Source organism: Plecotus auritus (genome assembly GCF_963455305.1).
Source record: "Plecotus auritus genome assembly, chromosome: 1".
In the NCBI taxonomy this organism is placed as follows: domain Eukaryota; kingdom Metazoa; phylum Chordata; class Mammalia; order Chiroptera; family Vespertilionidae; genus Plecotus; species Plecotus auritus.
The window spans coordinates 141,352,464-141,376,030 of record NC_137770.1 but is presented as its reverse complement, the minus strand read 5'-3'; the positions used below and the strand labels follow the sequence as shown (position 1 = coordinate 141,376,030).

At 36.5% G+C, this 23,567-nt stretch overlaps 1 protein-coding gene across 13 annotated transcripts in view; it reads right to left on the bottom strand.

Moving 5' to 3' along the window:
* Nucleotides 1–23,567, bottom strand: part of ARHGAP21 (Rho GTPase activating protein 21) — a 141,169-nt gene that overhangs the window by 31,363 nt on the left and 86,239 nt on the right. For 8 of the 13 annotated variants that reach the window (XM_080684786.1, XM_080684788.1, XM_080684782.1 and 5 more), the window contains 3 exons: nt 21,828–21,882; nt 15,195–15,224; nt 12,034–13,927 (listed from right to left, as the gene is read on the bottom strand). In XM_080684786.1, coding sequence (XP_080540912.1) covers nt 12,034–13,927; nt 15,195–15,224; nt 21,828–21,882 — 1,979 coding nt within the window. Of the gene's footprint in view, nt 1–12,033; nt 13,928–15,194; nt 15,725–21,827; nt 21,883–23,567 lie in introns of those variants that run through there. The other 5 variants (XM_080684791.1, XM_080684792.1, XM_080684789.1 and 2 more) reach the window with 2 other exon arrangements.

Sequence of the window (23,567 nt, the reverse complement as noted above, 5' to 3'; positions counted from 1 at the left end):
TTTTAATAAACTTAAATATTCTTTCAGATGAAAATAGCACGTATTTTGTCTTAAAGTATAAAGCATGCATTTTCCCTTATTTTGCTTGGCAGAAAATTAAATGAATAGTTTTGTGATCCAAGAAAGAGATTCAGTTAGTTTGAGATGTTTGCTGGCATGACAATATATTCAGGAAGCACCTTGCCAAAGATGACCAATAGCTTGCTTTTGTAAATGGACATTAAAGATTCTTGGGTTAGCTGTCAATATATTCTTAGCTAGATTTGAATTTTTAATGAGAGTGTATATGCCAATTAGCCTTTGTTTTCCATTTTAGTGGTAACTTTTTTCTTTAATTTAAAATTTCTTATTAAATATTTTCCAATTGTAAAAGTATAACACTGTTGCAACAGGTAAAGAAAATCCAAATAGGATTAGACAAAAAAGTCACTGATCTCTCCTACCTATCTCTTTATCATCATATACTAGAGGCCTGATGCACAAAATTCGTGCATGGGTAGGGTCCCTAAGCCTGGCTGGTGATCAGGGCCGATCAGTGAGGTGACTGGCGGGGCAATCGGGGGGGCCCCTGCTGGCACCCACCTTGGCCGGCATGGTACCACCCGCTCACCAGCCCCACTCCCCGCCACCTCTGGTTGCCTCCCTCTGTGGGGCGACTGGCAGGGCAATCTGGGGGGCCCCTGCTGGCACCCACTTTGGCTGGCCTGGGGCCTGCAGGCTAGGGGCAGCTCCTGCTTTGAACATCTGCCCCCTGGTGGTCAGTGCGCATCATAGCAATTGGTCATTCCACCAGTCATTCCGCCATTTGGTCAAGTTACATATTAGGCTTTTATTATATAGGATAACCAGTGTTGTGAGTGATTTCCATATTTATATAAATATATAAACATATAGTTTGGGGATCGAATAGGTTTTGGTTGTATTTATTTTACTGATTGGTTGGTTAAAAAGGGATGATATTATATGCATTATTCTACAACTTGGTTTACTTACTTTAAAATACATCTTGGACAGTCATAAATAGTCACTAGAATTCTTTGGGAATTATATTTCTAAAGGCAGAAATCACATTTAGGCAAATCTATCCTCAGATCATGTGGAGTATTACATATGTTTATATAGTTTTGTTCCTTGATTTGTACATGTAGATAGAACTCAGAGTTTTCTAAAGGTAGACTAACAAATTCTCACAGTTAATATATATTCCATAATTTAATCTGGATTTTCCCAAATGGAGACTACTATAAGTTACTCTATTTAAATTAATTATTCATATCTGAATAAGAAACTTCTACTAGTTATTTCTTATCAAGTGATATTCTAGAACATCTAAAAGATTTCACAAATCAAGAAAAATCTAGACATGTACAAAATCAAGGAAGCATACTGTGAAACTTTATGTATAAATGTTAAGTAGAACTGTTAAGAGTTATTTTTCAAGCTACAAAGCAAGAAAAAAGAGTAGAGGCTCTGATATACACTGAGTGCTCTTATAAATAAGAACCATTAAAATCACAACCGAAAAAGAGAAAGCACATGAAAAGACAATTCATGAAATACAAAAGCCTAATAAAAATGTGAGAAAAAACTTGTGAAAATCTGACTACTAATAAAATAACTGATAAAGTACAATAGTGATACCATTGCTGTTTTTCATCTAATAAACAGGCAAATATTTCACTTCATGATGTCCTTATTTTAATAGTTACTCTTCATATTCTGCAAGATGACCACAGAGAATATATGTTGTTTAGCTGGCTTTCTATCTCTGTCTTTGAGGTTCACTGGAGTGGCTCACCTTCCTGTATGTGGGCATACGATCTAGGCCTAACCCATTCCAGGACTACCCCTCTGAGTCCACAGTGCCTGGCCATGGGGTGAGAATATGACCCAGTCAGTACTAATTATAGTATCTTCATCTTAGATTTGTTTTATGGACACTGAGAAAACTAGGGTCTTTCTTGGAAAATAAGAACTGTAAAAACTCATAAATTGTGAGTTGCCACTGGCCATCTTTTTCAGCATGTGGAGAAAATGTACCCAAGAATAAAGAAACCAAAACTGAGAAAAAAGACCCAAACTTGATGTCAAATCATTTGAGTATTCAGATCCAGGTCTACCCCCAGAACTTCTACACTGTGAGCGGACATTCCTTTCAGCATTGAGCTAAGTTGAAATTAAGTTTCTATCATCTGTAACCGAGAGAATTCTGACAAATACAAAAGTAGAATACAATGTGTTTCTAGCTCCATTTCACAAACAAGCATCATAACACCCAATGTCTAATGCTGCAGGTTAGAGCAGAGAGCAAAAATCGCCCTTTCTAAAATGAGCTTGGTTAGGAGGAATTTTTCTCACAGGTCACATAATTACTCCAAAGGAACACATCATCATTATAATTTGTACTTTATAATTATAGTTATAGTTGAGAATAATTTTATACAACTCAGTGAAATTATCAGAATTTTGGCAGAAACTGTGGCAGAATAATTGGTTCCTTGACATAATTTTGCTTTTTATTTCACCTCTGCTAGAAAGAGGTGATCCTACCCTACCGTTCCCCAAATTACATCATAACTATTTAAGAAATGTTAATACGATAATATTCAGTGATGGAGTAAACTATACACCACATGGAGAGGAGTCAATTTGTTTAAATTGGAAGAAATGGCAACTAATGTAAAAGTAAGCACATTTTTCCAAAATATCAAGAAAAAATGTGTTTTGTGTTTTTTTTAACCAAAAATATGGATTGAATAAACTGTTTCTTTTCCAAGTCCTACAAGAAAGCACATTCACTGCAAATGATCTAAAAAGTCAATGTATATCTCAAGCAAAACAAGTTTTAAAAAATCTGAGATTTTTCTTTGTCCTTATGGAAAAGGAGAATAAATACTACTAATTACTCATGCAATTTTTGTCTTAAAAAGAAATTCAATTCTGACTATATATCAAGGGAGATGAGAACATGAGTTATATAAGGTGGAATTATCTTTTTAACAGGCAAATTGAAGCTCTTTCTTTACAAATTACTTATTACTCTTTGGCAATGCTATAGGTTTTTCAATCTAATTTAAATTTAAACTAAATGAAATAAAGTTATCCTAAAAAAAATGAACTCCCTAGGCCAGCCGTGGGCAAACTGTGGCCCGCGGGCCGCATCCGGCCCGTTTGGCTGTTCTATCCGGCCCCGGAGCCAAAAGAGCGGAGTGTTCTCTTGCTCTCCCCTCCGCTCCTTTACTTTGAATTTATATTAGTTCACACAAACACTCCATCCATGCTTCTGTTCCGGCCCTCTGGTCCAGTTTAAGAACCCATTGTGGCCCTCGAGTCAAAAAGTTTGCCCACCCCTGCCCTAGGCAAATTTTAGTTAACCCCATTAACACCAATTAGTGAACATCAGGTAAGAAAAGTTTTGGGACTGCCGTGGCCGGGTTGCCCAGTTGGTTGGTACACTGTCCTGTGGTCTAGTACACGGGGGAAAAAGGGTGCGGCTTTGATACCCAGTCAGGGCACATACCTAGTTGTGGGTTCATTCCTGGTCAGGGCACGTATAGGAGACAACCAATTGATGTTTCTCTCTCACATGGAGGTCAGTCTCTGCGGGAAGCTGCCTCTCTGTCTTCACTAGCAGAGAGGTGTGGACAAGGAGCCCAGAATGCTGGTGACCCTTGAGCTCTGGCAAAGGTCAGGGCTCTGCACCCACTGTTTAGTCCAGACAATGGTAGCTGAAGCAACTTCCCTACCAGTCATGTAAATCCTTACTGATAAGATAGTCTGTCTGTTACTGGAAATTGCCTGCCTAAGGGCTATAGGTGTATCCCAAATTGAATAAAAGGATGGCAAGGCCGGAGCCCAAGCGAGTCCTTCCTCTTGAGTTGGGTTCCCTCCTGGTCCCCCAATATTTCCAAATTATTATTTCTTGTCTCGTCTCTTTCATTTGCATATGGCCCTCTTCTAGAGCCCAAACCCTGAACCACGCGGGACATGGGACCTTCACAAGTCTCTCTCTCTCAAATCAATTTTTAAAAAGTTTTAGGCAAGAATGTTTGAAAAATAAGCCACTAATATATTAACACGTGCTTCTAATCTTTGATCAAGGGACAGACCTCTGCAGACACACTGAAACTTTTACTCTAATTACAGAGTTCTTGAAGCAGTTAAGTCCTGTTAAGTTACATAAACTGGTAAGGGGGTGCTATCACCTAGTTCAAATATCCTCATTTTTTAATAACAATAATTCAACTCATCATCATAACTGTAATTCAGGTTTTTAATTAAGACCGAGCAACTTTAATAGCCAGCTTAATAAACATACATTTCAATTAACATTTGGCTTTTTGAAAGCCATTTTGGGATTTGTATCTTCCTACTAGATAGATAATTTTTAAAAGGTTAGGAAGTGGGGAGAATTTTGAATACTTTATTCATACTTAATATGACCGAATGGCAGTTGGTAGTGAAGTAAAGGGAAAGGAGTTGTAAGAGCTGTTATAGCAGGAATTTGAAAGGCAGGTGATGAAACAAGAACAAAAGCAGGAATGTGTGCAATGCCATGGTCAGCACTGGGTCTAGCAGCTTATCCACAAGGTAGGATGCACCATATTAACACAGCAAGTACTCTAAGTTTTAAAAGGTCAAGTGGAAGTATTGCTTTTAGATTTGTCACAGTTGACAGGTTATAATTACTGCTGAATTTCTACAGTCCCATAGATCAGAGGAGGTAACTTAAGATTTCATGGGTTTGTGTGTATGTGAGGAGGCATGTGTGTATGAAAATTGACCCAGCTTGCCAGCTGACAAATACTGCAAGTATTTATTTCAAGAAACTCAACATTTACTTAAAAAGAATTAAATGAACCAATTTCACTAACCAATCTGTAGAATGATTTTCATACATAAAATAAGAAAGCTACTGGGAATGGGGAAAACTGAGCAGGAAATCAAGAGGCTTAGATCCTGTCTGGTTTGACTTTGTGAAGCCACTTAATTTTTCTGGGTATTAGATTCCTTACCTATAAAATTAAGACATCAGACTATGATTATCAGAAGGTTCAATTCTAGTTCAAGAGGCTGACAATAATGAATCCACTAAGGGGGTAAAATTATGTTTATTTTATGTAACAATATAAAATCCTTCTATGTTTTTCTAAACAAGGGATTTGTTAGGGGGCTTTTGTGGTTTGGATCTATTTTAAAAACTGACAGATGGTGCTCAGAGTGTAGTTACTATTGGATCTATTTTCAACATTAAAGAAATAGCTGAAAATCCAGAAAAGCTACTTTAGGGAAATAATCCCATAGTTTTTATAAATGCAAAGTTTAAAAAAATTATTTCCCTAAATAAATAAGCTTAGTATTCTATAAAGTGTGCAACAGATAAATTTGAAATATTTTTAAATAAAAGTGAATGCTACTATCAAAAGGAAGATAAATGAGCAGCTAAATTCATTGTGGTGAACAGTTTATTTAACAATCTTGGAACAAATAAATTTATTTAGTGAAAAGATGCCAATTCAAGCTTGGGAATTCTGAGCTGAGAATGGTGAATATTAAATTCAGAATTATCTTTTAGGCTAAGATTTAAAAGAGAAAAAGACAGGATTAAAATTTAACAAAGTTTTAGGGCAGTGGTCGGCAAACAGCGGCTCGCGAGCCGCATCTGATGAGTTTGCCGACCACTGTTTTAGGGCATTGTCAAAAGAATATGCAATCTGGAACCAGCAGGCCACCAACTCTGTCAGTTACCTGCTTAGAGATCTTAAGCAAAATACTTAACTCTCCTTATCCATAAAGTGTGTTATTTATTCCTGACCTAAATTTCCTACCATGTTATCTTAAAGATTGTTGCATGAAATACTTAGTAGATTATAAAGTACTACATAAGTTCTGAGGTTTGTTTTTTATTATTATACTAGAGGCCTTGTGCACAAAATTCATGCACTAGGGGGATGGGGGAATCCTTCAGCCCAGCTTGCTCCCTCTCACAGTCCAGGAGCCCTCGGGGGATGTCCGACTAATGGCTTAGGCCCGCAGGGAGTGGGCCTAAGCCAGCAGTTGGACATCCTTAGTGCTGCCGCCACCGCCACTGCACTCACCAGCCGTGAGCATGGCTTCTGGCTGAGCGGCACTCCCCCTGTGGTAGTGCCCTGACCACCAGGGGGCAGCTCCTGCATTGAGCGTCTGCCCCCTGGTGGTCAGTGCGTGTCATAGCAACCGGTCGTTCCACTGTTCAGTCTATTTGCATATTAGCCTTTTATTATATAGGATTAAAAATTACCTCATATCATCACTCAAATAATAAAAGCAAAAATCTCTAATAACTATGTTGTCAGATAGGCACTAATTTATTGGGCTGATAAGTTAGTAAGTTATATGTCTAATCATGGATTGTACACCTAAAACGAATATAATAGTGTATGTCAACTTTAATAAAAAATTATTTAAAGTAAAAAATTTCAAGATAAAAAAAGAACCAATGGAATCACAATTTTGGGAAAAGATATATGAAAAAGATTATAAGAGGTAGAGTATGATTTTTCTCTTTATAGATTTGTTTTGCAAAAAGACTCTATGTATTTAGTATAAAAGAGGGTCAGGGGTGCTCACTGCATACTCCTACAATATCATTGTTGGCAATGAAGACTAGAGCTCTTTAAGGTGATAACTGTGTATAAGGTGATAGTCACCCATTTCCATTTCTTTTTTTTAAAATTTTATTTTATTGTTTAAAGTATTACAAATACTAGTACATATTGTCTCCTTCTCCCCCTCCCATTGACCTTCCCCCAGCCTCCCCTACCCTCTGGCACATGCCCATTTCCATTTCTTGTGGGCAAATTTCAGATAGCTAGGCTCAACTGAGTAGACACTGTCACCTTCAATCTTTAAAACTTCTAAATTGGTTGAAAATGGCAGTGCCAATAAGGCTACATCAATCTAATTCAATTTTAGTTAGGCTAACAAAGAGTATTAGAAATAGGGCCAAAAAAAAAGGGGGAAATAAATTTGAGATGACTTCTGGGTATAACTAAAATAGCTATATTTTCTTCACATTAATAGTTAAGAGTAGTATAGATGTACAAAGTAAAGATTGTAGAATACATCTTAATACTTGCTACTAAATATCAAATTATGAACTCATTATTCATTTTGTTTTGTGTTTACTTGCAAATGAGGTTGAAATTATTTTTAAAACTTACCATGAAGCTTTAAAAAGTATATATGTGAGTGGGTGGGGGTAAACAAAATACTGTAGGTGACTAATATTCCCAATTTAAAAACAAATGAATTGGTTTATTTTCTAAATTTTTCTAAATCTTTGTGACAGGAAAAAATTAGATGTTAAATGTGTAAAAATGTGGGAAAATCTTTCTGTAGACATATCATTAGCTCTTATTATAGATAAGAAAATAAAAGAATTAGCTCTATTATCTGATATTTTGGGACTAAAGCCAAAGCATTTAAATGTCGCTATTTTTTGCATTAGTGTATGATGTTTTCAAATAACAAAAATAATTATTAAAATTACAGAATATGATATTCTGGTGTGTGATGATACAAAAGCAAACCTTAATTTCTTTTTTCATTTGAATTTAAATATTACATAAAATAGTGTAGAATATAGACCAACATACCCCAAAGTGTGTTTTATGGTATATTATAGAGAGATACTCTAAATCAGCAGTGGGGAATATCCAGCCCATGGACGACTGTATAAGTCCCATGAAATCATTTGGTCTGGCCCTGCCAAGGCAAGCATAGGCGGGACTCAAAACTCAATAAATCTAGGAGTTGTTTTCATAGCAACATAAATTTATGTTGAGTGAATTATATTAAGCGAATGATGTTATGAATACCCAAATGGTCCTTGGCAGAAAAAAAGGTTCCCCACCCCTGCTCTAAATAATTCATGGTCAAATACTTCTGAGAAAAACTGTATTACATCCTACCCAGAAAATTCACGATATATAACACATTAATGATTGTGAGAATCTTATGGTTAAGATGAGAAAAATTTGTTTAACTATTTAAGCCCAGCATTTCTCAATTATCTGATTACTGGTCATTTTTCCCTCCTTTAATCAAATGGGATTAGTGTTCCTGGAAAACACTTGGGGAAATTGCAAATAGTCTCTCTGTTCCATTTCAATGCTGGCATCTATCCCACTAAAATATGTATTTCTTAAAATAACTAGATTGAAAGGAGAAGCATCTATGGGTCAAATAAAACTTTAAAGCTCAATAATAAAAGGATTTCAATAGTTAATTTTGGAACTTACATTTAATGAAATGCTGAAAGTTCTTTTATTGATTGGTTAGTTAAGTACTTAACACAGTTACTGGAGCAGATTAATAAATACAGGGTGGGGCAAACGGAAGTTTACACTTGTGAGTACATGAGACATAGCGTTTATGCTTGTAATATTATGTATTAATTATTGAATCATTTATTATTATTATAAACCTACTTTTGCCCACCCTGTATTTTTTTGGACTTTGAGGTTACAGTAAAAGATTTTTAGTCAAAGAGCTAAAATATTTTCACAGTATAAAGGCAAGTATATTATGCAAAAGAAATGTACTTTTGATATTATGCACTAAAAATTAGATAAATTTTAAACTAACTTCTTTCCCATACCTTTATTTCAAACAGCATTAAATTTTATAAAAACCATGAAAATGCTATAAAAACCTGGAAGGCACTGGTGTTGTTCAATCTCAGGGCTAGAAAATTTTTAAGAATGCTTATATCCTTGGATAATATTCACATATACAAGCACAGCAAAACAAATTCTGTTCCTAGTTCAGTTCTTTATTCTACCCTAATTCCACTGGTGCTGTAAACTGATACACCATAGTAATGATATGCTATATATTAAGGTTCTAAGAGGCTCACAGGAAATAAATGGACTATAGAAGCATTTCTGTGCTGGGGACTTTTAAAAAGTCATGATTCATTAAACAAAAGATATTCACCAGGAACTATGAAGGAGTCTCTAATAAGTACCTAAAGTGGAATCTGATCAAATCTAATCAGTGAGCATTTTCATTTGTAATAAAGAAAATGATTTATTTTAATAATTTTCCTAAATCTATGTTTATAGAACTATATATTTTTAGTTTATGTTAGCCAACATTCTCTTTAATAACATAATTGACTTTTTAATTGATTTCTGTACTTAGCATAAATAGGAATATTAACATCTATAACTAGCACACTTTTTATTATTCCAATATAATCTCATTAATTATTCTTACTAAGTAGGAAGAAATTATGTTGCCAGTATTCTGAAAAGATCTCACAAGCCTTTGAAATATGGCCACAGGTTGTAGGGCTTTTTGTCTTAGGAAATCATAAAACAATCATTAGTCCTCAGTTACTGTCTATGAACTATCTAGATGTTGTAGAAGGTTTCCCCTACAATAAAGTTCTACTATTCTTGAGGTTAGCTTTAAGGGTACATACACTGAGTGGCCAGATTATTATGATCTCTGAACACATAATAATCTGGCCACTCAGTGTGTGTGTGTGTGTGTGTGTGTGTGTGTGTGTGTGTATCCCCTCTAATATATGTGTATATTAGAGGCCCGGTGCATGAATTCGTACATGGGTGGGGTCCGGCCAGCCTGGCTAGGGGGCGGGGAGGGGATATGGGCAGTTGGCCGGCCTGCCTGCTGGTCGAACTCCTGGTAGAGGGGACAATTTGCATATTAGCCTTTTATTATATAGGATTATATAGGATATAAACTGAGTGGCCAGATTATTATGCGTTCAGAGATCATAATAACCTGGCCACTCAGTGTATATGAATATGAGTACAATTTAGGTTAAGACTCCCCACAATGTGTTCAACTTGAATATACCATACTTATAAACAATAAGTAAAATCAGAATTTTTTAAAAAGCTGATTCTGATTTATCACCTGGCATTTTAATAGTTCAACAGCTTTAAAAAGTTTATCTAGAGGAGAAAAACTGAAATATTACCCAAAGAGAAGCACAATATATTGTCAAATTGTGAAGAACTCTTCATAAACTTATGAGGTAAGAGAGTAACAATATGGGTCTTGGCCTCAAAGCAAGGCCCCTGCACCACACAACTTTCAGGGGGAGCTCTTCACAATGCATTCTGTATAAATGGTGCTCTGTGATGTGGCTGAATCAGAGAAGCCTTCAATCCCTGTCTCTACCACTTATTGTGTGATTTTAGGGAAGTTAATTAAGGACAGAGAACTGAACAAATGATCTAAAACCTGGCTCTCATGTAGTTTGTTTTAGCTCAGCAAAGAAACATGTAATAAACAAAAACTACAAAACATATCAAGTGGAAACAAGTGATGTGAAGTTAAGTAGCTTAAGAGGATAGGGAATTGCCAGGTTCTGTGTATGTGTGTGGGGTACCTATTTTGGATAGGCTGCTTTGACAAGGTAATGTCAAAGAGCCATGTAGTGAGAGAGGGCAAGTCAGGCAGAGCCAGGGCCCTGAAGCAGGACATGCTTGGCAATTCCCAGCTGCATAGCTGGCATAGATGAAGATGGGATGAATGAACAGACGATAGGACATGGAGTCAGAGGTGGAGTCGTGTTGGGGGGCAGATCAAGGAATGCCTCGCAGGCCACTGTAGGATTTTCTATTCTATTTTGGGTAACACAGGAAGTAAACAGAAGGTTAGAGTGGCATGATCTGATTTACATTTTTGAAACATTACAGTGGCTGCTTTGTGAAGAATATACCTGAGGTGTGTGGGAGCCGACTACATGTGACAGGTGTTCTAAATTGGGGCACATGCTTGTCATTTAGGTAATTTTTCCAAATCTATTCCAAGAGTTATTCTAAGACAGCAATTTGACAATGAAGAGGTCTCTTCTTTCAGCTTAAGTTAACTTACACACACACTTTAGAAAGTAAATAGCATTGTTTATATCAGGGGTGGGGAACCTTTTATTCTTTCTGCCTAGGGCCATCTGAATATTTATAACATCATTCTCAAGCCATACAAAATTATCAACTTAAAAATTAGCCTGCTAGCCTGGCTGGTGTAGCTCAGTGGTTGAGTGCTCACCTATGAACCAGGAGGGTCAGTTTGATTCCCAGTCAGGCCACATGCCCGGGTTGCAGGCTCGATCCCCAATAGGGAATTTGCATGAGGCAGCTGATCAATGATTCTCTCTCATCACTGATGTTTCTATCTCTCTCTCCCTCTCCCTTCCTCTCTGCAATCAATAAAAATATATTTTTAAAAATTAGCCTGCTATATTTGGTCAAACATTTAATTAACTCACCCCTAATGTCTTGGAGGGCTAACCAAATGATTTCTCAGGCCTTATGTGACCCGCGGGCCAGATGTTCCCCAACTCTGGTTTATATGGACGATTGTTTACTAATTATCAAAACTGCTCTACCTAACTTTTGATTCAGATAAATCATCAGCTAGGTCAGTGGTCGGCAAACTCATTAGTCAACAGAGCGGTAAAAGGCGGCTCGCGAGCCACAGTTTGCTGACCACTGAGCTAGGTACAATTTGGTTTGCTGAGTCCCTTGGCCCCAGAAAGTGGGAATTTGTTTCATTTAAACAAAAACTTAAAAAGGGGACTGAATAAAGTCTAAAAACAAAATAAAAGGAGAAAGAAGATAAATACTTATGGCTCTGGTTTTAAGCACAACTTAGAAAATTCAGAAGAAATGCCTTATTTTTTAAATATATTTTTAAATTAATTTCAGAGAGGAAGGAAGAGGGAGAGAGAGATAGAAACATCAATGATGAGAGAGAATCATTGATTGGCTGCCCCCTGCATGTTCCCCACTGGGGATCGAGCCCACAACCTGGGCATGTGCCCTTGACCGGAATCGAACCTAGAACCCTTTAGTCCACAGGTCGATGCTCTATCCACTGAGCCAAACCGGCTAGGGCAGAAGAAATGTTTTAAAACCACAGTGTAAAATTTCTGTGCCTGTCAAACTAGAAATACTTTGATAAAAAGATGTGTTAAATATTGCATATACAGCCAATGACTATAAATGAGCTCACCTATGAATGGGATGGAGGCCAAGGAGTCAGCAGGCGGACTGGTGCTGGAGGCCTTTCTTTCCTCAATCCTTTTTATATGGACCTCTCGGCGCGCGTCGTTAGGCAGCCAGCAGGTAGTGTCTGATGCGGTCTCGTGGTCATTTACTGCCAAGATGTAAGACTGATGCCTTAAAGGCAGCGGTGTTTGGCGACCAGAGGGAGGTTTTTCTCTTAGGATGACAGTTTCTTTATTATCTAAAGTATCTGACTGCTGAATTTCAGCCACTTGTAAATGTACATCTTGGCTCCTTTGAGTGACAGGTAATTCTCCTTCTGAAGTGACGGAGTTCTCATTCACCTGAGGGGCAGACTTAGGAGCTCCAGACAGACAGGGGGCTTTCCCAGTCTCCACCTGGTGACCGGGGACACTTTCAGATCTTAACCGCGTCTGCTGATTCAACAGACTGTTTTGATGCAAGTGATTTACTGGTCTTTGGTCTTTGATAGAAACAAATGAATTCTGGCTAAAGGATGGTTTTGTGACCTGCATCGAAGGTGCTTTCAGAGAATTACTTCTGACTTTGACAAGAGGTGACCTGTTTTGTGAAATGCCTTGAGGCAGTGACATTCCACAAGTGGTTTGAAAACTTCTGTTTGACTGCACTGTTTTTAGATCTGGTGGAATTTTTATAAACTGAGACACAGATCCCACTCCTCTGCCACTCGTTCGCCTAATATCAGAATTAACAACACTCGGAGCCACGGTAAAATTGGAACCTCGGAAAGATTTGTGGATTTCTTGCTGCCTAGGTCTTTCATAAATGCCTCGTCTATCGTCCTGCTCAGTAAATCCACTCCACTTATAAGTCTGTTTTCTTTCTCCATTTGAATCTGGCATTTGACTTTCAGAAGCGACATTTTCCAAGGTTTCACCCTGTCCTTCGATATAATCCCATGAACGTGTCCTGTGATTGCTAAAACTAACAGGTGGGGCTGTGAGTGCCCCCTGCGACGCACTGCGTGGACAATACTTCATTAGCACAGCGTCCTCCAGCCTCTCCTGGGACACACTGCGCTGTCGGATCTGCACAGACTGGGGCACTCGGTCGTGAGAGGCGCTGCGGCGTCGTACCTGCGAAGTCGTGCGGTTCGGTACCACCTGGTTATAGTCTGTTGTGCTCTGAGATGCTGCCCGTAAACTATCTAATCTTTCTTGAATTGTCCGACAACCCATGTGCAATCGTCTGTTATCAATATATTCCTTGTAAGTTTTATAGTTTTTCCAGTCTATGTGCTGATGGGAATTTGGAGAATAATGATTAACAGACACAGAAGGAGAATCCAATGCTTGAGATCTTTTGCTTGAGATTCCTTCTGAATGTCCACTGTAATTGCCAGACTTGAGTAAAATTCCAGAAGGTTCCAACGATCTGGAGCCTGGAGCCTGATGAATTAGGTGGGCAGTGGGAATGGATGATGATGGTGATGTGGTTCTTGACACTGTTTTTAAAGAGGGCTGCTCACTTATGCCATACCTCACCTCTTCAGTTCTGTGTGAAGGAACTGTATGGTTGTTTCTATTAGGTAACAAATCTACAACCTTCTCAGAAGGTACAATGACAGTCCTCACACTCTCATTGCAAACACACACCACTGTGTTAGACTTTGCAACGTCTGTTGGTGATGGAGGCACTTGTATTTCCATTCTATAGGCCCTGCTGGGTTGGGTGAGTACTGGGGTACTGGTCTGCTGTTTGCTGGATGAGGACTCTGGAGAAGATACTTCAGCTGGCGCTGCCATGGCTGAGGGGGCAGATGGCAGCCAGGGATAGGAGACTGGTGGAGGTTCGGGGATATTGCGGGCATTGCCACTGTAGGCTTCATTGCCTTTCAGGTAGGCATCTTGAGAATACGCCTACATGGAAATGAGAGGCAAGTGTCATTAAAAATTCATTAAAAGAACAATAATTCCCATTCTGGCAATGCATTACTTTATTTTACAGTGCCCTACCTTGTTCCTGAGTGACATTCACTCAAGCATGCATGCAAACACAACATAAGGGTACACCACAAATTTAGAAAAGAGCTTGTCTCTCAGAAATCAAATAAATTGTAGAATGTGCAACAATTAAAAATTACAATTGCCTATTTTCTCAAAGGATTAGAAGCACACCAAAAATTTCACCCCACCAATCAGATACAGCCAGATTGCTTCCAAAATTTTCCCCATTCAAGTTTCATGATTTTTCAGCAGTCGACAGGTTAAATCTCAGCAAAAGAAGATTCTGATCTTTTGCCCAGAATAGAGGTGAAAATATTAAAAATCTTAACCAAACACATTTTCATTTTAAGCACTACTGCTCTCATAAATTAGGTATCTTGATTAATGATTACTGAGTCCCCCAAAATAATCCATTTTGATAAATCAGGTCTTTCAACAGCCATGCTAAATATTTTAATATTTAAAATGAGAAGAATAGGCATGTTTAAGAAAGTAAGCACATATAAAGGCATAAAAACGTGAAAATAAAGGTAACTCACTTTTCTGTACATAATTCTTATTTTAAGCTCATGCAAAATTATATTGTACAAATTTATTTGGTCTCTTACTTGTTATGAGACGTTTCTCTACTACTAACAGGCAGGCATGCAGCTCAAATTATTTTTTTATCAATTATTTGTAAAATTACCTAGCAATATTTTTTAAAACTTAAGAAAAACTGAAATTAAACACAGAGTCTACAAAACAGAGCTAATCAATGCAACTCAGGACTGTTTAGCATCTGAGACAGCAAGGTGTGGTATCATATTACATATCCTCCTCTAATCAAAACAAGCTGCATTCAAGACTATCATCACATCCTGCCTTTGCATTAGATAGCTTGCAAAGCTCAAGCGCAGCCACAAACATAACATCACAGCAAAGGACTAAGGAGAGAGGGTGAGATACTTAAAAAATACAGATGCAGATAAATATCATGTTCTAAAACCAGTTATGCACAGGATAAAAAAGATTAAAAATAAAGAAAACTATGATCACAAACACATTCTGCAAATTAGTAAGATTAACAATATGGAGGGATTTCTCTAAGCAAACTTACAGTTTTAATCAATTGGCTTATTTCAAATCTCTACCAAACATGACATAAAAAGCAAGGAAATGGCTTCTGTGCATTTCTTACCAGAGCTGTGACATCCTTTGTAAATTGTAGCTAGCAGAAAATAGGAAAACATAGTAGAAGCTGCTTACTGATATAAAGACAGAATCATGTTGTCACATTGATGCTGGAAACAGCAAGCTAAAAATACAGCTATACTGATTTCTCTGGAAGGTACCAAGAGAGGTAAAGGGCAGTGAAGCATAAAGAATAACTTCAGTATCCTTCTGAGCATCTTTTTCTCGGACTTTTATCTGGTTCTCATTTGACTTGTCTACCATTCTTAAAAGCAAAAGCCATCTGAAGACATGCATTCCTAACAGATATTTTCTTCGCTGTGCACTGCTGTCTGACAGTGTGCTCCAAAGCTTCCCTTCCACAGGAGCAACATTGATGTCCCTCATTTCCCCTGAGCTGCTTCCATCTCTGCTTCCAGATGACGAAATGAATGCTCTATTATGCATTTAAAATAGTACAACCTCTTCCTTCCCCTGTAAATCAGAACATAACCACAAGCAGTGGGCTGACTGCAGCTGCTTTTACACCATGATTTGAAAAAAAAAAGAATGACTGTTTTATTAAGTAGGTTTCACTCAAAAATTAAGATCTTTCAACACTGCACCTTTTGCGTGGTTTCATTATGGAAATAAGTACTGAATAGGCAAAAAATATTACTTCCAGAATAACCCTTCTTATAATGAATATTCTAAACATAAACTTAGTTGCACTGAGAAAGTGAAGTAGATAAAAGAAAACATGCATGCCATAATAGTTTTAGTGAATGAATACAGTCAGTCAAAATATACATTTTGGATATGTGCACTGACATAATGAACCTATCTTTTTAATGCTGATTATATTCACACCAATACTTTTCCATGCAAGGAAAGCTGTGCCTGAATGAGTGAGCTCTCAGGTACATTATTTCCCATGGCATGTTTGTGCAGTTTTATTAGGGATCACCTAAAGGGGGTGTGGGGAGTGTTCTCTGCGGTCAATGATGTAGGGAAAGGTTGGCTGGTTCTTGATTTCTCAAGGCCTCTACTACATTAATACACACTGCAAAACTCAAAAGAGAAATTACAGACTTCTTTGGCCATGGAGCCCATTTTCTCTAGGGGCTTCACATGATTAGAATTTCTGCTAGAAAATGATGTTCTTTTAAAGATACCTCCTTTATTCAAATTTGGGGAGGAATATATATATTTTTAAATATATTTTATTGATTTCTTACAGAGAGGAAAGGGAGAGGATAGATAGTTAGAAACATCGATGAGAGAGAAACATCGATCAGCTGCCTCCTGCACACCTCCCACTGGGGTTGTGCCTGCAACCCAGGTACATGCCCTTGACCGGAATCGAACCCGGGACCCTTCAGTCCGCAGGCCGACGCTCTATCCACTGAGCCAAACCGGTCAGGGCTAAATTTGGGGAGGAATATTTTAATAATAGAAGTGTATGATTGGAACTACCAAATATTTGAAAATTTTTTTGACATACTTCAGACATTGCTAAGATTCTTATATAGCAATACTAAACAGGAAATAGTCTGTATTCATGGGTCCCCACTGAATTAATAGTAGACTGAATAAATAGAATGTCTTATACATACAGAACTACTGTCTAATGTAAGCAGATATAGTTGTAATTAATAAAATATAATTCATTCAAGAGCATTACTGAATTTCTTCACATAATCTATCACTTCATAAACACCAAAAATCCTTGTTTAAATTATCTATCTATCTATCTATCTATCTATCTATCTATCTATCACCTATCTAAAAGTTGCTCATTTACATAAAATTGGAGAACCAATACCATTCAATTAACATCCCTGGGGAAATCAGCAGCGCCCTAAGGCCATTATAGATTAGTATGTGTTCCAAGTGGGTCATGGACATACCTGGGAATAATTCTGGAACTTCTATGGCTATTTTGAGAGGTATGGTACAGACACAAATTAGCTTCCAATAAATTTAGGGAAGTAAATTAGGAATAGACAATATGCACTTTAAGGAACCCTTCTCTTCCATGATGTCTTTAAGTGTTCCACCAGAAAACAAACACCTACTAAGGAATGCTTTAGACTCCTTCCAAGAAGAAAGTGTTCAACAGGACTTGGGCAAACACTGGGTGGATCATCTGGAATGAATTACAATATACAACTCTTTGACGTGAACATGGAATACATTGATAAGGTTTTATATTGTTGGAACAGAACTAAAAACTCAGTAACTTGCTCACAGCTGTGACTGTGGAACACTTTCCCTTGTGTACTTGGTCAAAAAGTACCACGACTTTCATTGAGATGTCGTGGTCTGACATATCAATGTTTTAATAAATAAAAATGTATTATTTAATACTAAATAATCCTGAAATAATCTTTCAATTCAGTTTTAGGAAAGTTGCATTAAAATCACTATGAAATATACCATCTAATAAATGATAAAAACAAACAACAAAACAAAAAAACTCCTGCAGAATACATAAGCTGGTAACAGTAAAATTCCTGCCTGCCATTTTACTTTAACATGCTGACTTATTAAATTAATGCTATTACCTCTGAGAAAAGCAAACATAACGACATGTCTGTCTGTACAGTGTAATATATGCCAACCATGCCACATGGGGTGTGGGAGAAGGGGACAGTTGGGTATTTTATACCTTTGTAAATTATTGGAAATTTTTTTAACAAGCATGTACTATTCTTATATTATGTAAAAACAGATTTTTTTAAAAATAACAAAGCAACTGCTACAAACTTGCCAAATGTGAAAAATCCCTCCAGAAATCCTACTGCTGTTTCTCTTACTCTAGGCAGGACCACCTAGATCCACACTTGACCAATGGATATCTTATTTTAAGAAGAATATTCTACTGATTATAAGACATATTAAATGATTATTTTGAAATTAATTCTTTTCTTTCAATTGCAGTTTGCATTCATTGTTATTTTGTATTGGTTTCAGGTATACAGCATTGTGGTTAGACAATCATATACTTTACAAAGTGTTCCTCCCACTATTTCCAATACCCACCTGGCACCATATATAGTTCTAAAATCTAAAGACAAACTTGGGTTAAATTACATTTTTTAAAAATATATTTTTATTGATTTTTTACAGAGAGTAAGGGAGAGGGATAGAGCGTTAGAAACATCGATGAGAGAAAAACATCGATCAGCTGCCTCCTGCACACCCCCTACTGGGGATGTGCCGACAACCAAGGTACATGCCCTTGACCAGTGTCGAACCTGGGACCCTTCAGTCCGCAGGCCGACGTTCTATCCACTGAGCCAAACCGGTTAGGACTAAATTACAGTTTTCAATTTATATCATATCTTCATGCAGTGTAAAACAGAGCACTGGACTCAAGAGCTCAGGTGTGAGTAAGAATAACAGCTCTGAACTAACTAGCAGTATGACTGTGATAAGCCGCCCTATCTCCTCATTGGTAACCAATGGCAGAATAAGACTGTGGTTTAGTTTAGAGGTCAGGTTTTAGTTTCTTACAGGCTGGGTTTCAAATCCTAGTGACATCACTTCCTGCCCAGTTACACTAGAAAAGGTGTTTCACCTTGCTATGTTTTTAACCCAGTCCAGCACCAAAGAGGCTCAAAACGCCCTGGTCAAACATTAGATATACCCAAGAATCTCCACAGCTATCAGATCTGACCAACTCAAAATTTTGTTTTGAGTCCATTGAGCTAAATGCCTAACAAAATATCTTGAGGCATCCACTGAAAAAAATGTTGAGATTGAATTCTCTTATCATCAGTCTACTCAAGAAAGTATTTCATTCAGCCAGCATCACTGTTTAGGTGACTTGATGGATGGTGGCTATTTCATTCACACAGAGCTTTGAAGACATTAACAAAATCATTTTGTATTTTTTTTTTTTAATGAAACAGGAAATGCTTCTTGTTTTGTAACAGTACCTTACAAATATGAAACTAAGATATCACAATCTAAAGTATCATTATAAAATACTGTCAAAGTGAATAATATGAATGTAATTAATTAATTACATCATTAATCCAGAAAATATATGTTGGTTTAAAAAATTAAGCTGCCAGGAACAGGAGTACTATGACCAGCACTAGTTAATAACATAATGAATTCTTCTTCACTTTATTTCATGTATTTCAACATTCTATCACTGTCACCTGTAAATTATGAAATTTATTATTATCATTATACCTGTCCTTACATGAGTCAAGTTTTAAACCAAACTACAGTTTCTCTGTCCTCTCAAAGATGAGTTTGGTAATGTGGTCCGTATATCAATTCAGGAACAAAATTTCATGGACACACCCAACCGGCCTACCCAAGCAAACATATACAAATTATGATAGGCTTCTTCTCTCGGGTAAATAATTTTTACAGTGGTTGTAAAAATGGTCATGTTTACTTTTTCTTTACAATAAATATTCAATCTCATGGGACAAATACATCTTTATAAGTATATATTTGGGATATCAGATTTAAGACTACCATAAATACTTCTGAAGGCCCCTCATAGAACTTTTTAGCTTTAGAATCTGTCAGAAGCATTTGTAATGAGTTTTTTTAAATCCCACATTCTTTTTGTTTGTTTGTTTTGTAATAACTTAAAAAAATAACACTTGTAGCTATTCCAGCATTTATGCAGAAAATAAACTGCCCCGTACTAATGGAACAATGCATACAGTGCATTAATTATATGCACTCCTTCAGTTTCCTAATGAATTACAGTACATCCAAATGTGAATAAAGGCTGTGTTTTCAAGTGAGGTTTTCTTTTATTATTAGGGGTAAGAGCTTTTAATATCTTATGATCCACGTAACATGTTTTAAAAATGAGTTTTCTGTTACAATATCCCAGCACCCTTTACTGATGAACCTTGAAGATGTATTTACTCATGTCATTCTAGTGAACCAATTTTCCCCTCTGTTTGCAACCCTTTGTATTTTACCTTTATTTTAAACGTATTTATCTTAAGTGTAATATAACAAGACAGATTAATTAACCTAATTTTCCACCGACTGCATCATTAGAGAATTATTCCTTCCGCTGCGGCTGCTGCTCTTCATCAACCACACAGCAGGCTGGGGCAGTAATCCCATGTTTGCTTCCTTCCCTGGGCATTTAGTGCCATGCCAGCCAGTCTGTGAAATGTGCACTGCTCAAAACTGCATCCAACCAGTGCCTTCACTTTGGCAAGGAAAGCGTCTACTGAAGATGAGAAAACAGTTCTGTTTTGGGAGTACATTCTGTCCTTGAGTCACCAGATTGCACAGAGGGTACAAGGTAAAGCTTTCCCTGCCATCTGTCTATCATTTCCTAGTCCTTGTTGAAGGGGAGCACTAGAGGAAGACCCTATCTATCTCTTATCTAGTGACTTCCACGGTCTGCAGTGATTATGTCTGCTACTCTCTTACTCTGTGCTATCTTCAGGGTAGGAACTCTACCCCTAGCTCTATATGCCTTGGCAGATCACCTTGGATAGTGGCACCTTCCTTGCTGAGGCTCCAACCCCAATAGACTGTGTACTTAAGATGGTTAATCTGTTATCAGTAAAAAGCCATTCCCAAATAAAATCAACACACCTTGTAAATACAAGGTTGAATTCCCTGGGTTTCAGTTCATTATATTTACATGTCAGTGTATAAGTTGAATCATTAGAATCAGCTTTAGTGACATTTTGTAAAAACAAAAGTTCACAGAAGATTACTTAGGACTTTTGTTGAGCTAAGTTCAAACTAATGCCCTACAAATGAAAATAATTACTTCACAATTTCCATTCCCACCACAAAGGTTCTATAAGTTCCCTATTTTTCTTGAATAAGAAAAAAACAACTACTATTCACTAAAAGGAATAAAAAAGAAAAAACTTTAGTGGCTACTGCCATTTCCTAGATCTAATTGTTAGCTTTTAGTGTACAACTTAATGGTTTTGCTCATGCTCTTTTATTCTACAGAATTGCAAAGTTAATTGAGGAAAAATATTGATTTCTTAAATAAAATTTTTATATTTTACCATCTTTTTACTTTCAGCAATATTTAAGCTTACTAAAGGAGGAAAGTATTCCATTCAATTTATTTTTTTTCTAAAAATGAGAAAAATACTTTAAATGCCAAAGTTTTCAATAATATAGTTTCATTTCCTCTCTAAGACCTTAATATGTTTCCCATAAGTTGTAGATTCATTTATTGTGAATATTACTAATGGAATTGATACTGTTAAACAAAATTACCTGCTAATTTATAAACAGTAATACTTATTGGAAAATTAAGAAATGGTTTTCATAAGATTTCTCATATTAGAAAAAATATTCTAATTTCTGCAGATAGGGTTTGCACCCTGAGGTTTGGCTTTTGGTCACATGACTACCTAGAAAGCAACATTTGGGGTGAACTCCAAGGATGTCATTGCAAATGACAACAGTAAGAAGAGTTCACTGTGGAATCAATAACACATTTTCATATCACTTAATTGCAAAATACTGACAATGGTCTTTTTTTTTTTTTTTTTAAATAATGTGGCAAATTCCAGACTCTGCTAATTGAACAAGAAAGTTTTTAATTTTTTAAAAATCAATTTCCTCTATAAAGATTTTTATTAACACTCATGACTAAAGAAAAACAATTCATATTTGAATAAATAAAACTTACCACTTGGAGAATGTCTTCATCTTTTGGCATAACACTAAGTTCCAATGTTGTATCACTGAAATTGAAAATATACAAATACTATTTTAGGGAAGGTGGGAATATGTAAGAAAGACATCAAGGAAAAAATAGTTAACTCAGAAGTATTTCTTAAATTGATTAAAGTTTAAGTTTTGGTTTTAAAAAAATCTTTATTTTTTAAAATCCCAAGCATTAAAATGAAATTAATTCAAATATACATATATGTACATATATATACACATACACACACACATATACACATATATACTTATTATATATGAAAAAGATCACCCTGCCATATATTTGAGCTATTCATAATCAGTCAAGACTTCTTTTATAATTTAGAAACATAATTTAATTTAGAAACAAAGTATATTACTTATATTAAAAAGTCCTAGAACAAAATTCATCAGTATATAATTTGTCGTTATTATTTTACTTCAAGTAACAGAACAAATCACACATTTTTAGCACATATTATCACTATTTATCAAGTTAACAAGTACATGAACATAAAAATAACCAAAGATCCCTCACATTTAACATTTTAAGCAATATTAAGCATTCTCATTTTGAAATATTCCCTTTGGTCCTCAGAGGTGAAGAAAATCAGAGTTCACCATCACAACTTTTTTTTTTTAATGTTTCTATTGATTGTAGTGATGGGGAAGGGAGAGGGATAGAGAGATAGGAACATCAATGAGAGAGAAATCATCGATTAGGCTGCCTCCTGCATGGCCCCTACTGGGGATCAAGCCTGTAACCCAGGCATGTACCCTGACCAGGAGTCAAACCAGTGACCTTTTGGTTCATGGGTTGCTGCTCAACCATTGAGCCACACCAGCTGGGCACAATTTATTTTTTCATTAATTTTAGAAAGAAGAATGGAGGAGGGAAGAGAGGGAGAAGGAGAAGAAGAGGGAGAGGGAGAGGGAGAAGGAGAAGGAAAAGGAAGGGGAGGGGGGTGGGAGGGGAGAGAGAGAGAGAGAGATCAATTTATAACTTATTTTTTAAAACAATATGGTATTTCAACTACTGTGTTTTCTTCTTTATGATTGAATTTTAGAGCTTTTACAGGAAAACACAGCATCTCATTTTATTTTGGTACTGTAAATTTCCTGTTCAAAATAATAGACCATTTCTCTACATATGAAAAAGTTCAAAGGAGTAAATTATATTGAGTCTTGCAACCTGGAATCGAATTTAGATAAGGCAAGGAGAGTGGTCCTATCCCCATCAAGTGCTTCAATATCTAACCTAACAATATCAGGTAGCATTTTCCCCAATACAATCAAGAGATTAAAAAACAATCAACAAACAACAAAAAACAACAAACTCTACTAATTTATGGGTGTCTCTTTTTGGTAGATTTGAACCCTTACTTGGGGGGTTATAAATGCTAAGAAAATAGAAAACCAGTAAGAACCACAGGTTCACATGAATGTAATTAGTAAAATACATAGGTATTTGTATTTCAATGTTTAGAGTTGGTAGAAAATACATATTGATGTTTAGATAAATTCTTCTGCAAGGGTACATTGTACATTAATATACTACAGAATCTCAATGGCTTTGTGCTTCATTTTCCATTTGCTAACAACAGCAGATAAAAGGAACACGATTTTTAAAAAGAAAATAGGCTCAGACGGTGTGGCTTAATGGTTAAGCATGGACCTATGAACAGGAGGTCACAGTTCAATTCCCAGTCAGGGGACATGCCTG